This window comes from Sebastes fasciatus, chromosome 2 (assembly GCF_043250625.1).
Source record: "Sebastes fasciatus isolate fSebFas1 chromosome 2, fSebFas1.pri, whole genome shotgun sequence".
Taxonomy (NCBI): Eukaryota; Metazoa; Chordata; class Actinopteri; order Perciformes; family Sebastidae; genus Sebastes; species Sebastes fasciatus.
Genome location: NC_133796.1, coordinates 22,250,580 through 22,270,435, shown reverse-complemented (window position 1 = coordinate 22,270,435; position 19,856 = coordinate 22,250,580). Strand labels below are relative to the sequence as shown.

At 38.8% G+C, this 19,856-nt stretch overlaps 1 protein-coding gene and 1 long non-coding RNA gene across 9 annotated transcripts in view; one reads left to right on the top strand and one right to left on the bottom strand.

The window, feature by feature from the left end:
* LOC141755095 (uncharacterized) overlaps positions 1–4,690 on the top strand; it is a 53,860-nt gene extending 49,170 nt beyond the window's left edge. For all 6 annotated transcript variants that reach the window (XR_012590813.1, XR_012590825.1, XR_012590819.1 and 3 more), the window contains one exon: positions 4,294–4,690. This is a non-coding gene — a long non-coding RNA (uncharacterized LOC141755095). The remainder of the gene's footprint in view (positions 1–4,293) is intronic.
* A 4,596-nt stretch (positions 4,691–9,286) lies between these two features.
* The window catches only part of rbm26 (RNA binding motif protein 26), a 13,294-nt gene continuing 2,724 nt past the window's right edge, over positions 9,287–19,856 (bottom strand). The window contains exons 6-22 of one of the 3 annotated variants that reach the window (XM_074614623.1): positions 19,724–19,856; positions 19,378–19,620; positions 18,936–19,076; positions 18,690–18,830; positions 18,332–18,440; positions 18,089–18,245; positions 16,433–16,630; positions 15,526–15,627; positions 15,363–15,431; positions 15,169–15,267; positions 14,945–15,019; positions 13,363–13,530; positions 12,997–13,101; positions 12,644–12,847; positions 11,495–11,581; positions 10,526–10,639; positions 9,287–9,980 (exon numbers count right to left, since the gene is read on the bottom strand). The exon at positions 19,724–19,856 is cut by the window's right edge and continues 149 nt beyond it. In XM_074614623.1, the coding sequence (XP_074470724.1) occupies positions 9,891–9,980; positions 10,526–10,639; positions 11,495–11,581; positions 12,644–12,847; positions 12,997–13,101; positions 13,363–13,530; positions 14,945–15,019; positions 15,169–15,267; positions 15,363–15,431; positions 15,526–15,627; positions 16,433–16,630; positions 18,089–18,245; positions 18,332–18,440; positions 18,690–18,830; positions 18,936–19,076; positions 19,378–19,620; positions 19,724–19,856 (2,235 nt within the window). In that variant the 3' untranslated portion in view covers positions 9,287–9,890. The remainder of the gene's footprint in view (positions 9,981–10,525; positions 10,640–11,494; positions 11,582–12,643; positions 12,848–12,996; positions 13,102–13,362; positions 13,531–14,944; positions 15,020–15,168; positions 15,268–15,362; positions 15,432–15,525; positions 15,628–16,432; positions 16,631–18,088; positions 18,246–18,331; positions 18,441–18,689; positions 18,831–18,935; positions 19,077–19,377; positions 19,621–19,723) is intronic. The other 2 variants (XM_074614631.1, XM_074614632.1) reach the window with 2 other exon arrangements.

Sequence of the window (19,856 nt, the reverse complement as noted above, 5' to 3'; positions counted from 1 at the left end):
TACTCATTCACAGTATCATAAACAAGTCAGAGCCACATTCCTTTAATCTAAAAAAAAAAAAGTGATGGCGTGAGGCATAGTTTAGGTTATATTGAAAACGAAGTGGCTGGAGGTCTGCTACATACCCACTGTTAATCCGTTGGGGTGAAAACATTTGAGATATGGACGGTAAATGTGAGCTTAAAGGAATAGTTTAACATTTTGGAAAGTATGCTTTATCGCTTTCTTGCCGAGACTTGGATGGGAATCGATACCACTCTCACATCTGCCTGTTAAATATGAAGCTACTGCCGGCAGACGGTTAGCTTAGCTTAGTATAAATACAGGAATCTAAGAAACAGCTAGCTTGGTGAGACGCGCGTCTCAGCTGCGTCTCTAGAGATTCGAGGTCTCGCACCTGCCGTTACGAAGCAACGTAAACCTGTGCTACGATGACGATGACGATGACGATGACGATGACGATGACGATGACGATGACGATGACGATGACGATGACGATGACGATGAAGTTGCGATAATTTAGCAGTCAGCCCCACTGGCTAAACTGAACAAAGTCCAAACAAAGAAGGACCGTCAATCCCTCCCAGTAGCTTTACTGCTCGATTTGTCTGTGTCATTTTTGGCTGACCTTTCAACTAAATGTTGTGACGTTCTTCAACAATGGATTTGAGGGCGCCAAAAAGGCGGCATATGAGCGGCCCCTAAGGACGCTTTCACAAGCCATCGTCCGTTTGTCTAGTCTGAACCAGAGTGAATTGATCATTTTGGTACATTTTCTATTTAGTCTGGCTCGGTTTCACAGTGCACAAATTAAAGCGGACCAAATAAACAATGTAGTTTGCCAAGGGGTGAGGACAAAGGAGCAAATTTATCTTTTCCGTCTCGAGAGCCGCCACTTCAATGCAGAGAATCGTGGACTTTGATATATTGCTGTCAACGTTTTTTTCACTTTTACTCAGCGCTGATCTACTGTGCACACAAATCCCTTCTCCTCCAGTTTATCTCCAATGACTTTATAGACGTCACTATTTTTGTGGTCTTTATATAGCATATTCTGTGTGTTCTCTTCGGCCCAGATGTCAAGCAAACATCGGACTTCTGCAGATATCCAGGTCCGTCCTCGCCCACTCATGTTAACCTGTCGTCTACCTGTGTCCATCTCAACAAATGCCCACACAGGCAGTCTGCGTTTTGGTTCACTTGGAAACGGTTGCCCAAACAAACTGCACCAGGGGTTGAACCGCACCAGAGTTTGATTAAAACAGACTAAATGTTGGCTTGTGAAAGCACCCAAACAAATATTCCGACACATAACGTCCCTGTAAGACTACAAATTGTTGTTTTTACGTTTATGGTTTTTGTACAGATTAAGAGCCCGGCTAGCTGTTTCCCCCTGCTTCCAGTGTTTATCCGCAAAACTAAGCTAAGCATCTGCTGGCTGTAGCCTTAAATTTAACAGACAGATGTGAGAGTGGTATTGAAAACTGTACAAACAGAATACAGGTTCAAATTACCAAACATTTTCATAATACACACCCATTTTATAAAAGTACAAAAAGGCTGTATTTTTCCAGACCACATCTGTACAGTACGAGGAAATCAAGCAACAAAAGCTGGGCATTACATGATGCTGGGATGCTTGATGCTCATTTCAGAGAGCCCAGAAAACCACTGATCCTGTTATTCTGCACTCGTATTGGTCTGTTATTTTGTTCAGTTCAAACAATAACCCAAGGCGTCAGTAATCAGCAGTCTTGTGGTAAAGGGTCAAAGGTCAGCCTTTAATGTGACCTCTGACACATAATTAAATTGCCATCTTTAACCTCAGTTACAACCTGTCACAGAGCATTGGATTACATGCTGCAAATCACTCCTCCAATCAATGACACGAGCGTGGGCAGAGGGAAGGGCCTGCTGTGTCCAGCGGTGTCTGCACAGAGATTATCCTTAATGAAGTTGAACCGTACAGTGATCACGTTAGTGTAAAGCCTAATTCAATTCTGAATGACGTCCTGCAATAACACACACTCATCCTAACGGGGAAAAGGAGACTGCAGATAAGAGCCACTCACAGTGTCCAGTCACATGACTTGTTTCCACTTTAGCTATTAGTCATGCAAATGCAGAGGCAAAATTTGATTTCAAAGGTGGAGGGGACACGGGCACAAATCCTCAAGAGGGCTCTTTCCGATTCCCTATCCGAGATAGAACAAAACACAACCATGTTTTTTCATAATTTTGATGATGGTCATAACAAAATATTTTATACAGCAAAAAGTGATGAATTGACCGACCCCATAGACAAAAAAGTCTAGAGATGGTGTAATCTCATGTGATTTTGAAGACAGTTTGGCCATAATAGCCCAACTTTGGTGGCCTCTGGCACATTATAATGCCACTATTCCATCATATACACTGCCCACATGATTGTAAACATGTAGTGAATTATTGTAAAGGAGAATTAGGCTTCTTCTACGTTTTAGCCCTGAACAGTCTGCATATAGCTCTCAATATTTAATAAATTGGGGGGAGGTTTGGGGGTCTTACCTCAAGAAAATTTGAAGGTTTTTCACTTAAAACTATGCGATTTTACATCATTTTGGACCATTATTATTACTATAGATGACGCCCAAAAAGCTTAAAGACAAAACTTGCTAAAGTTAAATTATAATTTTATTATTTACACATATCACAGCCTTCATCTTTAACATTTAATTATTCTGGAAATGTTTGCCATGTAAAATCACATTCTGTAAATCAAAAGAAAAACAATCAGAAAACTTTTAAATATGTTTCATTCATTTTATTTAGCCTTTTCACAAATAAAAAAGTTATGCGTGCGTGTGTGTTTATTCTTGAGGCAATTCATAGGCTACAACTAACTTGTAAGCATATCTGGTATTTTTTAATGTTCTCTTTTTTTATTGTTATACAATTGGCCAAAAAGTCTTTACTATTATTCCTACAATTGTACGCAGATGCCAGATCCCAATGTCACAGAAATAGGTCACAAACAATATTTTTGTTTGTCGAAAAATGTTATGAAAAAAAAGTCATAGTATAGTGTGTCGAAAAATTTCATGAAAAAATCTACTGTTAAAAAACAAAAAAAACAAAGAAGAAAAAATTTAAAAATTAAAACACCGCCTCTCCTCTCTCTCTTTTATGTACATATAACTACAGACACTTTGGTTGGCACACATGACAATATTTCATGCAAAACTCATATGTCGAAAAATGTCACGAAAATAAGTCATAGTATAATATTTCAAAAATGTATTAAAAAAATTGTGGTACAATATATCATAAAAAGGCATTGTATATTTTGTCAAAAATTTCATGAAAAAAGTCATAGTAGTGTCGAAAAATGCTGTGAAAAAGTGATAGTATGTGTCAAAATGTAAAAAAGAAAAAAGAAAGTCATAGTAGTATGTCGAAAAATGTCATGGGGTCCTAGTATTCAAAAATGTAAAAAATTAAATAAATCATAGTACAGTCTGTCATAAAAAAAAATCATAGTGTAGTATATCATAGTCATGTTAGTATGTTGAAAAATATTAAAATATAGAATAGTACGTCATGAAAAGTCTTGAAAGAGTCATAGTATCTCAAAAAGTCACAGTATAGTACATCATAAAAATTCATAGTAAAGGTCATAACAATGTAAAAAAAAAAAGGCAGTGTAGTATTTTGTAAAAAGTTATAAAACTGTCATAATCTGCCATTAAACTGTCAAAAAGGTTAGTGTAGTATGTCATAAAAAGTCCTAAACGATCTCATAGTATCAATGTCAAAAATATTTAAAAAAAACATAGTATAGTGTGTCATAAAAAGGTCATAGCATCATAGTATAGAAGGTCAGATTAAATCCCTTGTGTAGTGTCATAAAGTCATAAAAAAGTCATGGCATAGTATGTCATAAAAATGTCAAAAAAAAAAGAAGAATGTCAGCATAGTATCGTAATAATGTCAGTATTCCATTTACGTCAGGGTAGTATGTCATAAAAATGTCAAAAAGGTTATAATACAGTATGCCATCAAAATGTCAGTCAAAAAAAATATCATAAATATGTAAAAGATTTTATAATATAGTTTGCCATAAATATGTCAGAATATAGTACACATTTCCAGTGCAGCCCTCAACCATATGCTGGCTCCTTAAACTGGCAGTCAGTCATCAAAACTTTCAGAACCTCTGTTGTAGCAGTCGTAGCTGTTGTAGTAGTAGTCAAACATACTGTATGTGAATGTAATGCAAATTCTCATGTTGTCTTTCTTTTACTTTCTCTCCAGATGACTGAAGAGTTCTGGACCAAAACTGAGAACCGCAGAGTTTCTTCACATCGTCCAACGTCTCCTACTGAACTTGGAGGTCTTAACCTTGTCGCTGGCTAAAACTAAACAATGAAAATGAATCCAAAAGTGAATTGAATCCAATTTGTGTATTTATCCAGCAGGCTCTACAAAAGCTCAATTTCTACTTTAACCTTTAATGTATATTTTGAGGCTCTTTGTGACTTGTAGTTGACCCCTACATTTATTTATTTAACTTTTTAAAGCAAAAATGTCTGAGGGCTTAACTTTGAGAGTTTTATGTTCATCCAAGTATAGAAAATGTCCCAACAGTCAACTTATGTAAAAGTCTATAAACATTTTCAACTGAATTCTGACAAAATAAAAACTGAAATATTTTCTTTGTTGAGTGCACCGGTTCCTTTCATTCCATGCTATACCACTCCTGTTGTGATCCAGTGAATATTTAACAGAATTTATGAAAGTCAATTGGATGTCTGTATTTCTGTAGGATTCTGTATGAATAATTTGTTTTGAAAAAAAATCAGGACAATAGAATATTTTGAAAAACTATTAAAATATGTAATTCTTTTGCACAATTGTGAAGTGAACTTACTTTCTAAAGTGTGTTCTTACTCCAAAGATTTGAGGTTGTAAGTTGTATACTATATTATTATTTTTATGACTTTTTTTATATAATTTTATGCAAACTTGGATATTTTTTACAACTTTTTCATGATATACTATATATATATACATATATATATATATGTATATATATACTATTACTTTATGGTATCCTATACTATAACATTTTTATGACACACTATGTTATACATTTTTGATCACATACTTTACTGTGACATTTGCTTATGACATACCATACTATATTACATACTACTATTTTGTATTATATCTTATTGTGGTTTTAGCTGACGTGTGCCGCCTCACTGTTTTGAGCGATGCTCAAGCGCGAGCCCGACGCTGACTTTTGTTGACTAAATGGCCACAGGTGTCGCTGTTAACAAGCATTTCTGATTCTTACAAACAGTCCCTTTAAGGGATTGTGCATCAATCCAAAATATTTTGGAATACATACAATGGAAAAATAAGTGCAAAATTGTCTCTTAGTCTAAACCACAGAAATCACAAGAATGATGAATATTTAGTTTAAATCTTTCCAGAACTTGCTTTACAGGATATATTCAATAAACATTATATTCACTATAACACTAAGTTTGGAAAAATGTGCTTTTGCCCAATTAATGTGGTAAAAAATTAAGCAAATAAGTGGAATTGTCATTCTTGATCATAAATTGTGATATAAATTATAGTGAAATTGTTTCTCAATTTTCCGGGGATCTGTCAGGACTCCAATACTGAGAAAATTCCCATAAAGGGGAAAATAAAAAATAAAAGCTGTTTTAAGTATATTCCAGAGAGACTGAAACCAAAAAGTAGAACCTCAGGATATTGGCTCCAAGCTTTGCCATTTTTTCAGTAGTAAACAGATTAGCCTCAACTCTCTGGTTGCAACATCATGACTGAAGGAGATTTATTGTGATCTGCAGGTTCGGGTCAGCCGTCTTTTGATTTATTGAAGGCATTTCCCTGCTAGGAGCGTTACCTGTAGGATCTGTGGTCAGTAGACAAGGTTAAAGTGCTTTGTTATGTCGAACGCAGCAGTATTTCCCAACAAACTGAGGAGTGTTTTTGTCTTGCAGCGGAGTAATAACAAAAGATTTCTTTTATGTAACACTTCATTTTTACTGGTGAAGCTTTACAACTGAGGCTGCTATGCTGTCCTCACACAGGCACTGATTCCCCAACAAAACTCCTGTTACAGAAAAAAAATGTGTCCCCAAACTCAAATGATCCTGAATGACTATGCTGATTATGATTTAGGGGCTGCTAGTTTTGTTTCAAACTGTGCCTTGCTTTGTGGCCGGGGGCCCTGTGTTGTTTAAAGGGTTGTCGGGGTATAAATACTAAATTAATCATGCTTTGGCTCAACTTGCTAGGGACTGAAATTTGCTTATGGAGGCCCATGATCACATAAAATATTAATGGCTTTACGGAGAACTGGCATTGTAGCGACGGGGGCAAGGCGTGTGAAAGCGTCGAGCAGCGTGTTGGGAGGGGTCGCTGTTGATTTGAGATCAGAAACACCTTCCTCATATCTTCACCTTAAATGGATAAGAGACAGCAAGTGACCAAAACATTGTGTTCGCACATTATCCATCCATTAGGATGAATTTTGTACATATTATTCTACTAAGTGGTAATTGGTATTAATTGGCAGAGCGGCAATGTTTTTTTTGTGTTGTGAAAACGCAAGGATGATATTCAAATTAATCTGAATAAATACATTAGAAGTGCGTAATGTTATGTATTTTCCTAGTTGTTGCATATCCATATGACCGACTTCTTGAGCCCCCGAGGGCTTCTAAAAAGAAACTACAATCGTTTTCACTGACAGACGGCAAATCTCCAAGCAAACAAAAGTGAGACTTTGAACAAACACATCCTTTTCTTTCCCCCCCCCAGTGAAACATACTTTCAATTTCATCCGCCTACGCCATACACGAGAGAAAAAAAACAACAACATTACAGCTCATTCCAAAATTTCATGCCATTTGTCTCCTTGACACAAATCAGAAAGTAAAGATTTATATAATGGATGACACGGGTGCTGTAAACTTGTTAGCCCATATTTTCTGAGCTCACACAGAGCATATAAACATCGTCTGCCCACTGAGACACAAAGGGAGGCAGGCAGAGCTCTCAGACGTACCTGCATGCCGGTCACATCACCACTAGTGACTCGGAGACGACATGGGGCTCGGTCCTAAATTTTCTTTAACACATTTATTTGTGTAGCTTTTTCCACAAAGTGCTACTGAACAATTGTCAGGGAATGTGGGTGTTTAATGTCAATCAAACCCAGTTAACGTGACAAATAAAAGCTACAGGTTTCGTGACACAACTACACAAGCGTGTGTAGGTAAAACTGCAACAGCTTGTTTGATCGCAAATGATGCTCGTGTGAGTTTGGTGGCACCCCAGTAGGTAAATGAGACGGCAGGAGGGGGCATTTAATACTCCCATACTGAGAGAGACGTAGGGATGAGGGAAGGTGTTGTTGCTGTTGGTGGTGGCCCGACAGAAAAAAGGGCTTAAATGATAAACTGCAGATATTCTACAAGAGCAAATCTGATTTCTCACAATTATCTCTGTGAGCCTGACAGGCACCAGGGGTGGCCCAGGAACAGCGAACTGGTGGACACTGATTGGGTTATTTGTCCTCTCTTATTCGAGGCTGAGGGATTGTGGGAGCTGTTCTGTGGAGAGCCTCTCTGCAGGTGTATACCAACTCCTTACAAGAAGCAAAATCCCTTTAACCTAAACACCACGACTCAAATTCACGTTTGGTTTTTGAAGGAAGCAAAAGGTGACACAGAGGACATTTTGATATGTCACAGTAGGAAAAGCACAGTAAAAACGAACGATGGCTGAATTTCATTTAGTTGCTTCAGTTTCAGGGTTCTGGTATTGTGCATGCTGGCTCACCGTTGAGCTACACTGTCAGGACTTACTGGGACACTTGAATAGAACAAAGCCATTGTTAATGTTATTAGTAATACCTGTGCTTTTCCTGCTTCAACAAGTCAAAATGTCTGCTGTATTACATTTTTAAAAGGCCTATTGGAGACATGACTGTTGTAAAAGTGGTTTTATGTTACAAGAGTTGTACAATTAAAGTGACAAAGACTGATGTCAACACGAAACTATGAGGCAGACATCGTAGAAGATGAGAAAAATAAGCTATATCTGCAGAACACCACACAGATCAAACCACTCAGTGAACGCTAATAACATTCACATCATATGGGAGGGTTGTATGATTACACAGTTGTTGGTGTGAGGTTTGAAATACTGACATTATATTGACAGCATCACATATTTCCATTAAATTTGGGCTTATTTATGTTAAACACTGGACTTTAGCTGATGTGAGGCGTACATATTCTTTTAAATTCTGGGAGTATTTTTGCACCATGAAGTCCACCATGCTGCCTTTTTTTTTCTAAAACTAAGCCGAGGTACAATAATGCTAAATATGCATTTTCATGTGATTTTTCTACTCTGTAATGGATGTGATTTGAAATATAGTTAAGTACAATACTTGTATCAAAAGTACTTAAAAGCAAAAATACAGATTTTTTAAAATACAAGTACATTGTGCAGTTACGGTAACCTGAGTAATTTGATACTTCCAGCCCTGCATTTAATTCTCCAAATTTTCCAAGGTGATCAATATAGATCGATTCTATCCCGTGTAGCAGTGTACCATGTGAGCCAAGTTTTCTATGACAGAGACCCTTCAACTTTGTCTAAATGTAGAAAATGATGTTCAATAGCCTAAAATAAGTTTTTGTTGCATTTCATTTACAAGATGGTTCAATAACTTGTAGCAGGCACTTATCACACAAAACGCTAAAAATATTCAACTACATTTATTATAAAAAAGTATTTTTAATACAGCATTGTTTAAAGACAAATATTGTTACAGTAAATACAAAATTGCATTTTAAAATGTTGAAGCCTCTTGGAGAAAGAGGAGTTGTAGCTGGATACTGCAGACGGACGGCTCCTGCAACAAAAAGAACACAAATGTTCTTAGTTATTGTGGCATTAGTATTTAGTTCATATAAATGTAGAGCCATGCACATGTTTGTGAGGCTAAGCAATATGAGGAAATTTCAAGATTTTGCTTAAATATACTATCAGATCGTCATGTTCTTACCTTGGCATGGAAATCATTGCATTAGATTACCTTACCGATCCCAAAAAAAAAAAAAAAAAAAAAAGTGTGATAGAAGTAGGAATTGTGTAGGAAGTTTTGCTCTTTAGGGGAAGAGGAAGTTTTTTTTTGTTTTTTGAAATGGTCTTTTTTCAGCTCTTTTAGGAGTGTTTTTTTCACTGCCACAGCATTTTCTTATTTCTTTTTTGTTGTTTTTTTGTTTGTTTTTTGGCAGGATGTTTTTCAGACCATTTCAATTCTTTATTTTTTGTACAATCCAAAGTAAAGCCAAGAACTGAGAAGCCAAGCTTTCATACAAATCATTTAAACTCAGACATAAAATATTTACACGAGCATTTAAACCAGTCAACCTAACACTATTCTGCAAAAGCTACAGTCGGTCATTCAGTTAAATTACAACACAGGTTTTGTTTTCTTAAACTGAGAGTTCAACAAAGGTGTCTTTTAAGTGATCAGCTGTCACATATTCAGACAAACTATTTGTGTTTTGTGAACCGAAATAACAAAAAAAAAAAAAAAAAATACAGAACTATTTCTACATTAAGAGCATTAAAAAATCTATTGTGTCATCTGGTATACACATTAAAAGTAATCAAACTCGCACATGGTTCTTCTGCAGGTTACACATTTCTGAGGGGAAAAAAAAAAAGTCTAGCCAAAGTGAAATGTTCCTTGTTGGTTTATGAACAGGCATTGAAATCTAATAAATCTGCTGGATTTGTTGCTCGTCTTCCACACCAGTGCAACCAGGGAAAGAGCGTCTGGCTGATCTTCATCTGCGCCAGGAGCGAGGCTCGTTGTCGTCTTCTTCCTCATCGTCATCCTGCAGCAATGCATCGTCACTCAGCGACTCTTCCGGGTACTGATGGGAGAAAATTAAAAAACAGTGAGATTAATGCTCTCCATAGATGATTAAAAAAGACTAGGAAAGACAATTTAAAGTGGAAATACCTTTCATTTTGAGCATCATCAGCACACCGTGTATTTAAAAGGTCTCGAGAGGGACTAAATTCTGAGATTGAGAGTATCATGCTGCAGACACACCAGCTGCTTAATGAAAGTACGAGTGCCCATGCAAAAGCCACATAAAAACAATTCTTGCTGTAATGTGTAATGGCTCCCTCTTGTGTTCTCAAAATGTAACACAACAAGAAATAGGTATTTAATAAGCTTTCCTCATATGATATCTGAACAGACAACAACCAAATACCTCCACTAAATTTTATATTTCCTGGTGGATTTGTATTCTAGCACCAATGGCAGCACTGGAAGAAATAAGACCGATCCAGCTTGATCCCTCATCGTCTTTACAGTAAACTTTACGCAGAACCAACAATCCCGATCAGCTATGATAGGCGCTATAAAAGAGAAACATAAATAAATGCACAGTGAGAAATGTCCACAAACCTCATCCTCCTCCGGTTCTGCCTCGTCAGCATCCGCAGTACTGAGAGTCGTGACGACCTTATGCCAAGCCAGGCGTAAAGTCTGGTTGTTGAACCTCACTCCATGAATAGCTGCCTACAGGTGGACGAAACACAGAAGCACATGGTTAGATGTTTTACATGAAGGGTAAAAAGGTACATCAAGAATTGTAAAAATAATGGGCTTAAGCAGATTTTGGTGCTCCAGACAAAATATATTTCACTGTTAGAATCTTAAAGCTTCAGTAGGCAGTATATTTTTGGCATCATTGGGCAAAAATTCCATAATAACCTTTCAGCATATTGTAATTCAAGTGTTCTGAGAGATAACTAGACTTCTGCTCCTCCTCATGGCTCTGTTTTCAGGATTTAAAAAATCGAATAGACTTTGACCAATCACAGGTAATTTCAGAGAGAGAGTGTTCCTATTGGCCGTGCTCGCTCCGGTCATGTGACAGGAACTTGGCGTTCCTTCAACAGATTTTACAATGGCGGCCGCGTCACAAACGTTCTCATTTTACAGCTAAACCGTGCACTACAAGATGATTCTGAAAACATTTGAGGCGAGAAATAGGCATTAACGTAACATAATATTGATTCATATTTGATCAGCGCTGTCTAGTTTGACCATTTGGTCGGAGTTTGCGAGTGATTGACAGCCGGCTCTCATAGACGGCAGATGGACAGCAGACCTCAGATCAGCTCTTACTGCTTGTTTTCCTCCGGTCTATGAAATCTTGCAGATGTCATTAGGAGCACCGGAGGACACAGAGGCACATTTTTCCAGGTTGCCTGTTTCATGTACTACTGTCAGGATATAGTGACCATTTTATAATAATAACTTTTTTTTAATCATATTTGATCCAATCTCGCCTACTTCAGCTTGAAGAAACTCAATTAAGAAAGAAACTAGAGAACATTTCAGTGTGTGCATGGCTGGTAGTCGACTCACCTGTTCTGCCTCCGATCTCGTCTTGTAAGTGATGACAGCAGACAGGTTGTTTTCATCAATCCGGCAATCTTCAATCTCGCCAAATTGCTTCAAAATTGTGAACACACAATATTTTGGTCACTATACAGACTAACTCATTCCTGTGCAATTATTGAAAAATTATCTCATACATTTTCAATTACCAACCGTGCCTTAGATTAAGTGTTTTTTTCTATAAATTGCTTTTAATATTGCAGCTGCTTTACCTCATTCCCGCTTAGATTTAATTTGAGATTGGTGGTAGTATCATAGCTGGTAAAATAAGCAGTAGTGACAGAGTTTATGCTCAGAACATACAAAAAATAACTGCCAGTCGTGTGTGAGTTTCTGTGTGTAGATATTTAAAAAAGATATATTTTATTTTGTTTTGATGGTTTCTGTTTATAGTATTTTTTTCTGGTGGTTGAGGAGTGAATAACTGGACCATGTGAAAGTGAGTTTAAGATATACTCTATGTACCATAAACCAGTTAATGTATATTTAGACAGATTGGACTGTAATTGTGTGTTGTTGCATCATATGTGGTCAGTTCCACTGTGCAGTTATAACCACCAGAGGACGCTGTTGATTCTTTTGGCTACACTGCACATGGTATTACTGTATATGCAACAGAGCATAATTAATATATAAAAAAAAGTAATAAATGTAGCTCAAGTGAGATTATTTCTATGTTTGTTTTTAAATGCAATAGAGCATAATAAATATTAAAATTAATTAAAATTTCTATATTGTTTTTACTGAAATCCTTATTTATGTTATCCCTTTGGGGTAATAATTCCATTACAGTTCAAAAAGTAAATAAAGTGATGCATGTCATTTTTAGATTATGTTGACTTTAAGATTTTATATATTTTTTAATTTCTGTTTAACCACACTACACGCAGCCTTAATCCTTAAAGGACGTGAGAACAGCTGAAAGCTTTATTTGTCATGTCCTGACTGACCGGTGAGCTCTGAATGTCCCCCCCCCCCCCTCAACAGTTACGCTAGCAGTGCCCTTTAACACAGTCCTCTGATCTCCCACCCACGGCTTCCATCAAAAGGTCATATTGGATAATTGCGGATATCAGATCTCCTTTTCTCAGTAATGTAGTTATAGGGCTGACTTACAGCAAAGTGTGGCAGCAGGTCTACATGGTCTGCATCGGTGAAACCACAAATCTCCAGCGCTCGTGGCCGATGGTCCACGCATGCGTGCAGTGACACACCTCTTCCCCGTCCTCTGGAACCCCTTCCCCGGGCCCGGAGGGAACCACGGCCACGAGCGTGGAGCCCCCGGCCTCGTCCTGGTGACAGGATTCCCCTTTTAGCCGCCTGAGTAAAAAAAAAAAAAAAACGGGAACGGGAAGAAGTCATACAGAGCACAAATATCTGCCTGATATCATGAAATACAGAATTTGAGTTGTGGAGATTCAACTCAAAAGCTTGAGAGACAGTTTTCTCTTTCAAGATCAAGTCAATACCTCAATTTGAAGCTGGGTGTACTTGATCTTCAACAAAGCAGTGTCCTCTCCGGCCTGGGTCTTCTTGTACAGATCCAGCTCTGCGTCCAGCAGCTCCTTCTGTGCCTGAACAAATGATCAACTCACATCAGGAACGTGGACATTGCAAGTCGGAGGTAACAAGTCAACTGGGTAAACTAGTTGCTTTTGACAAAGAACATTTAGATGAACAAAGATGCAGAATGAAAGCTGGTTAAATACAAACTTAGAGCTAGAGTATAAACCAAATGCTGGTTACATACCACTAACTTTTATCAGTAGAGTTTTGTGTTGGTGTGTTGCATGGATGGCACTAGATGAGAGAAAGCATTCAAAGCACTACACTACCTGGGCCCTGCTCTTGGCTGTGCGTAGCGGGTTGTTGCTGCCTGAGATTCCCTTTATCTCCTCTTGCAGTTTGGTGATGCACTTGGTGAACATGCCCAAAGTTTCCATGATCTTGGCTTTATCCTCTGCCTTCATTGCTTTGTTCTTCTCAAGTTTGGATATCAGGAGCTATGTGGGACGGGAGCAGAAAAAAAACAGAATTATTATAAAATGATAAAATAACACCGTCAGTCAGAAATCACACAGGACGGGAGACACGGTAAGATTTAATATTGCTATAAAAATATGGATAATTTTACTCATTTTCCCAAGCACAAATTTCAAAGAATATCCAATACGCCCATCTTTCAAACTTTTCAGCGCTCGTTCCTCCGTTGGTCTCTAAACAGCACATGCAGCATAATAGGCCTAATGCTTTCTAATGATTGCAAAATGTGTCCAAAAGATCATGACATGAATTATGTGAAAACAAAACAAATAGCCTATTCATTCATTGCAGTGCTTTTTCAAAAGGTAGCGCAGTCACGTGCATTATTGAGCAGACACTTCGCGGAGCCACAGTGTAAACGTTATTTTAAATGAATAAAGTAGGTCTGATTTATTATTACAAAAGGGTTACTTATAGCTGTACACATGCTGTCATACATAGTGAATAACATCGATTATAGTGGCTCATTTTCGATTGGTATGAATGCTTGACACTATCACACTACATGTCCATTACAATGACACCGTATGTAAACAAAAGCAGGTCCAAAACAAGTACAAACTACTCTACAGCTAACCTCAGTTATCATAACCAATGATATCATAATCAGTGAGGTTATGTAGGCTTTACATGCATTTGATTCAGACCAAGATGTTAATGTATAAATGATTATGAGTCTTAATGTCTGCGATCCGTCCTGTAAAATGCATTTATCAGCTGTTTTTTGATTCACTATACATTTGCTGTCCCCTAAGCTAGGCTTGTATTTATTTAATATCTCTATAATTTCACTTGAAACTAAAGAAAATACTCTGAACTTTTCCATTTGTGACGTATTTAAGGAGTATACAAAAATAGGCTTTACCATGCGGTTATTTCATATATAGACTATTTATTATTGAATCACCTGAAAACATGCTATATTGTGATATATAATGTGTATCGTTATGGAGATATGAAATTACCTATATCGGGATAGAATATTTTTGGCCATGGCACCCAGCCCTACCACAGACATATAATTATCTATTTTAAATGTCAGTACAGTACCGGTGAACTTTAAGCCCTGAATGTTACATGTTGATACATGATCCTTCAACCCTTTGACAAAGATCACACAGTAAATGAGTCACAGATCCCACACAAAGCTCTCAAACACTGTTTGTAAATCTACACAAACAAACCAAAGTAGAGTCCACTGACTTGCTCGGGGACTCATGTTTCCTCATGTTACTGACGTGGTGAGTCAGAGCTCTTTTACAGCTCACACAATGACTGATTCAAGATTTGCATAGAGAGGGTGCGGAATCTAAATGCAGATGATGGGAACACTTGAATGTACAAGTCGTAGACCTCTGCTCCAGATTATCTTACCTTCTGTGTCTCAATGTGCTTCTCCAATATTTCCTGCTTCTTCTTCCTTACATCCTGCTGTAGTCTTAGAGCTTCCTGTGAAAGCAGTTATGGGAAATGATTAGGGTACTGCCTTTCTGTTTTTAGTATGAGAATCCAAGTTAGATGCTTCCCTTTTCATTCTACTATTGTGACGTTACTTTTGAATCTCTCCCCCTCCCCGTTTCCCTCCATTTCTCTCTCACCTGTTTCTTCTTCAAGACTTCCTCTGAGTTTTTCTGGGCTGCCCTCAGGGCATCAGGATTGTATACAGTCTTTGTGAGGCCCATTGATGTTGAAAACACCTTGATAAGGAGGAAAACAACAGCACATAACATTTATAATTTGAAACAGAAGGTGAGAAAGAGAATAAGTAATTCTGAACAGTGAGAGCACTTACTTTCCCAACTGGAGCTGCTGGTTTGGCAGAGAAACCCAAACGGTCCTTCACTGACACCTTAGAGGGATTCTGCTCCAAAAGGGGTAAAACACACACAGTGTTTATACACACCTTCTTCACATTTTGACTAGTATATGTGAAAAAGCACACCCTCAACACACACCTGAGAGGCTACACTGGAATCTTGTGAGGGCTCAGAGTTCGCAGTGAGCAGGGGTCCGAGGCGATCTTTGACAGACTGCTTAAGAGACGTGGCTGAGGCCTGCTGAATGAATGTAAATCACATTATGTCTGGATTAATGCGTTTTGACAAAAAGCCACTGTCAGACAACAATTCTGATGTTTAATATTCTAGTTTTCTTGTCGAGCTAAAAGGTGCATCTGTATCATCTACTTTGTTTACTGACTTCCTAAGTCTCCTAGAATGACTCACAACACTCAGAGAAAGAAGTTAATTGTACTGTAACTGTATATGGAAGAAGCACTGACATGAATGTAATAGTTTTTTTCAAGTGACAAAAGTGAAAGCCAAGAGAGAACAATGCTGTGGTGTCTCATGCCCAGTTTTACACAAAAACAAAAAACAAAAACTCCTCGAGGGGAAGACGCTGTGTGTTCCTGCACAACGGTGTGAGCCCTAAAAGATGCCTCTTGATTCCTAGGCAATAACATCAAAACCTTATAATTGTATTTTTAAAGCAGCGCTATTTTTGTGGTGGCGCATGCAGCGGTTCGACCGTGTAGTATTTCACTGAACTTGAAAATCGATTCGTCTGTCTGTGTAGTATTTTGGAGCCAAGCGTACTTTACCAGACTCAAATTTCCAGGCTTCTCCCTGGTGCTGCACTACAAATATCACATATTGTATGAGGTTATTCATGTTTGGCCAGCTATCCACTAGCAGAGGTACAACACCACAGCAAATTATAAAATGTTCCCAGAAATGCCAGGTTCATCGCAAACACTCTTGAAACTGCAGGACTTTTGCATAAAAACTAATTTAGTCTCTCATAATCAGTCATTTGTAACGACCACATGTTATGAGTAACAGATGTAAAATGAACATTTACCATGGCTAGCTGTGGCTGAGGCTGCTGCAGTAAGTGAGACTGGCCCTGGCCCTGACCATCAATCCCATCATCACGAAACCAGTGCACCCTGATGAAGCGGTTGTTGAGAACAGCCTCTGTGCTCTGCATGGCCCGCTTGGCCTCGTCTGGAGAGGCAAACTGGATCAGTGCCCCCTCTGGGTCGTTCTGGAAGGCCACCTGTCAGAAGAAATAAAAACGGTACTGTGAGACAGTTATATTGACAGTGGTACACACATACTGGAAATCCTGCAGGTAACACTGAATGATTTATCTGAACTCAACCTCAACACTGTTATCAAATGGAGAGAAGAGCAACTCCATGTTGTGATTTTCACCATCCCATCCCAAATGTCACGGTAACTGTGTATACTACTCATTATAGAATGGGTAGCTCAAATCAAGCTGATTGGTTCATTGCCGTGATTTAATAACCACATACCACTCCCATGACGTCTAATTCCTTTGCACTTTCAGTATCACTCTGCGCGTGAGAAAGAAAAGTGCAACGAATGTGTTGTCATGGTTGCTTAGCGATAGGGTCACAGGGGGACAACCAACACGGAAGAGGTTACAGGGATAAAGTAACAAAGTTAGCTGCCAAAACCCGCTATAAAACGGAAACATTTAAGGTTAACATCTATGGAGGAGTGGATTGAGCCTACCCATCTCCAGAAAACAAATCCACCTACTAAACGACATAAAGCACTACTTAAAGAAGGGGTTCGACAAGGTTACCCAGAATATGCAAGCAAGCAAGAACACAGCATATATAACAATACACTAAACACTGCACATTTTATCGATTTTTAATTAACCTCGGGCCCGGCTGCTATTCGATCTTTCTGAGGTTGTATTGGGCTCAGTTTTTTAAAGCTAGAGTGAAGATACTGGCGTCATACAAAACTAGAAAACTTAAGAAATCCATGGTACCAAGCACTTCATACTAGCTTGTCGACAAGGAGGTTACATAGGGCTCCAAATTTCTGCTAAATTTTGGCAAGGAAAAACTGACATGCAGAAAAAACATGCCTAAAATTAAATAATAATACTTTTTTTTTTTTTAAATCACACTATATTGCCTTGCTTACAGTATTGCAATATATTGAATCACTACCCCCGTATCATGATACATATCGTATCGCCAGATTCTTGCCAATACACAGCCCAAGCGGGTCTTGACACAGAGGAGATTATGTCCGCAAGTGGCCAAACAAGTGTCAAACCTCTCTCCAGAGCTATTGTCCACCAAAACTCTGGGACTGGAGAAAGTGGAGCAATGCCAAGCAGCACACCTCCACCTACTATTCACACACTAATTTGGTTACACTACAACTGTTGCAAATAATATGAATGATTACTGATTTATGAATTGGGTTTAGATTAAATATAAACCACAAACCAAAACTTCACATCATAAACATTCCCCTATGTGTCAAACATCAATATCAACGTGGTTTTAAAAACGCTTTGACCCTTCTGATATCAGATTCAAACATACATTGTTCACATATTATTTACCTATTGCAATTGCAATGCAATTATTTATTTATATTATATTATTATTATAAATAATACAAATTATTAACATATCATTTATTGACTACTAACCATCTATAGCACCACATAGGAACTGACCTGTAGGTTGACAATGGTGCCAAACTTGCTGAAATGTTCATTGAGTTTGCTGATGTTGTTGAGCTCGGGAGGAATTTGCCGAACCAGCAGCTTGGCGTTGGGAGAGAATGGGACTCTTTTGTGGTAGCCCTGGTGGTTGGGTTTGTTAAAGTTGGGGCTGAGCAGAAAAGAGATTTGTTAAACCACTGGATTTAAAAGGCAGCATATGACTTATTTTTATATTACAGGAAGAAGGTGTCTTACTTGTCAAGCCATGGTTTCTTAATGGGAAGGCCTCCATCGTGAGAGACAGGTGGTCTCTTCCTCGGATCAGATTCCATAACGATCCTCATGCTGTTGTTTGGAGTCTTATCTGGTAAGAAACAAACACTGACAAGTCACTTTTCAGACTACAGCGCACACCACTCAAAAAGAGATCACAACTCTAGGGCGAGACGTTTAAACAGACAACCGAAACATGACGTGACCATTGTTTGTGAAGCAGCAACAGACCATCCCATTGGCCAAAATACTAAGCATGCAAATGGTAGGATGGAAAGTACATGCATGTTTTAAGACAATCTATTCAAAGCTCAAATGGTTCAGTTCATGTGAACAATACCTCTTGGTGGCTGGTCCACCTCCCCCATTGTGAGGCCAATCAGGTTGGGTCTCTGGGCATTGACCCGATGGCGGTACATCGGCCTGGGGGTACTGGTGATGCTGGGAGCCTCGGGATTGTACACATCTGTCTCGTAGTTGTCTGGTCAGCAGACAGAGGATAATTTAACTCAAGGTTAAGTACAGTAACAGTGATTTATAAATACACAATTAAATTTGTAACTTCAAAAAGACACACAAGGATTACCGGAGGTGAAGCGTGGCACTGAGGCCTGGGGAAGTGAGGAGCGCATCCCAGAGGTGACAATGGTGGGAACAGAGCTGGTCATGGAATTGGGAGGAGCATCCATGCCCGACGGTTGCAGAGGAGGAAGCGGAGGAGGAGGACCTGTGTCGGACAGAGTAAAACACACAGGGTCGAACCAAATTTGTGAATCTAACCTGTGCTGAATTGGTCATTATTCAAACTGTTCACCAGGTACGTAACTCCTTTTCTTGCCATCTTTTAAGTTAGGCTTTCGACAGACTTTTGTTGTATAGACAACTTCACAGTTTCAAACATGAATATTGATGTTTACGGTTAAGTGGTTTCATAATTACAAGAGATCAGACCCTTCACTAAATAAAACATAACAAGCTAAAATACTGCAAAAGTGTTTGTTATTAGAGAGAAATGTCTGAACTCCTACCTGCAACAGGTGGAAGGCTGGGTGGGAGGGAGCCTGGTGGGGGAACAGGGGGCCGCAGGTTCACAGGTGGGGGGTTCATGAGAGGGGGTGGTGGAGGGAGGCCTGGGGGCGGTGGTGCGTCCACACCTGGGAGTGGTGGAGGTTGGAAGGGCAGCATATTGGGCAGATTGACATCCTCCACTACAACTGGGTCACTTCCATGGTCAAAAGGACACATGTCCCCTCTCATGCAGAAGCCCTTTTCTGGAAAAGATGGCAGACACGTGTAGAACATCAAACGCACAGAACTACAACAACAAAAAACAGCCAATCTGCATACTTTTAAACGGTAATCAGTTTTCCGTACCATCATAGTCACGGCATCGCTTCCTCTGTTGAGGGGGTGGTCCCCTAGTGAAAAGGCCACGATCCACAGGGTGCCCAGGGCGGAAGTCTGACCAACTCTCAGTGGTGTTGTTGCTATGATGATGTGTAGGGGC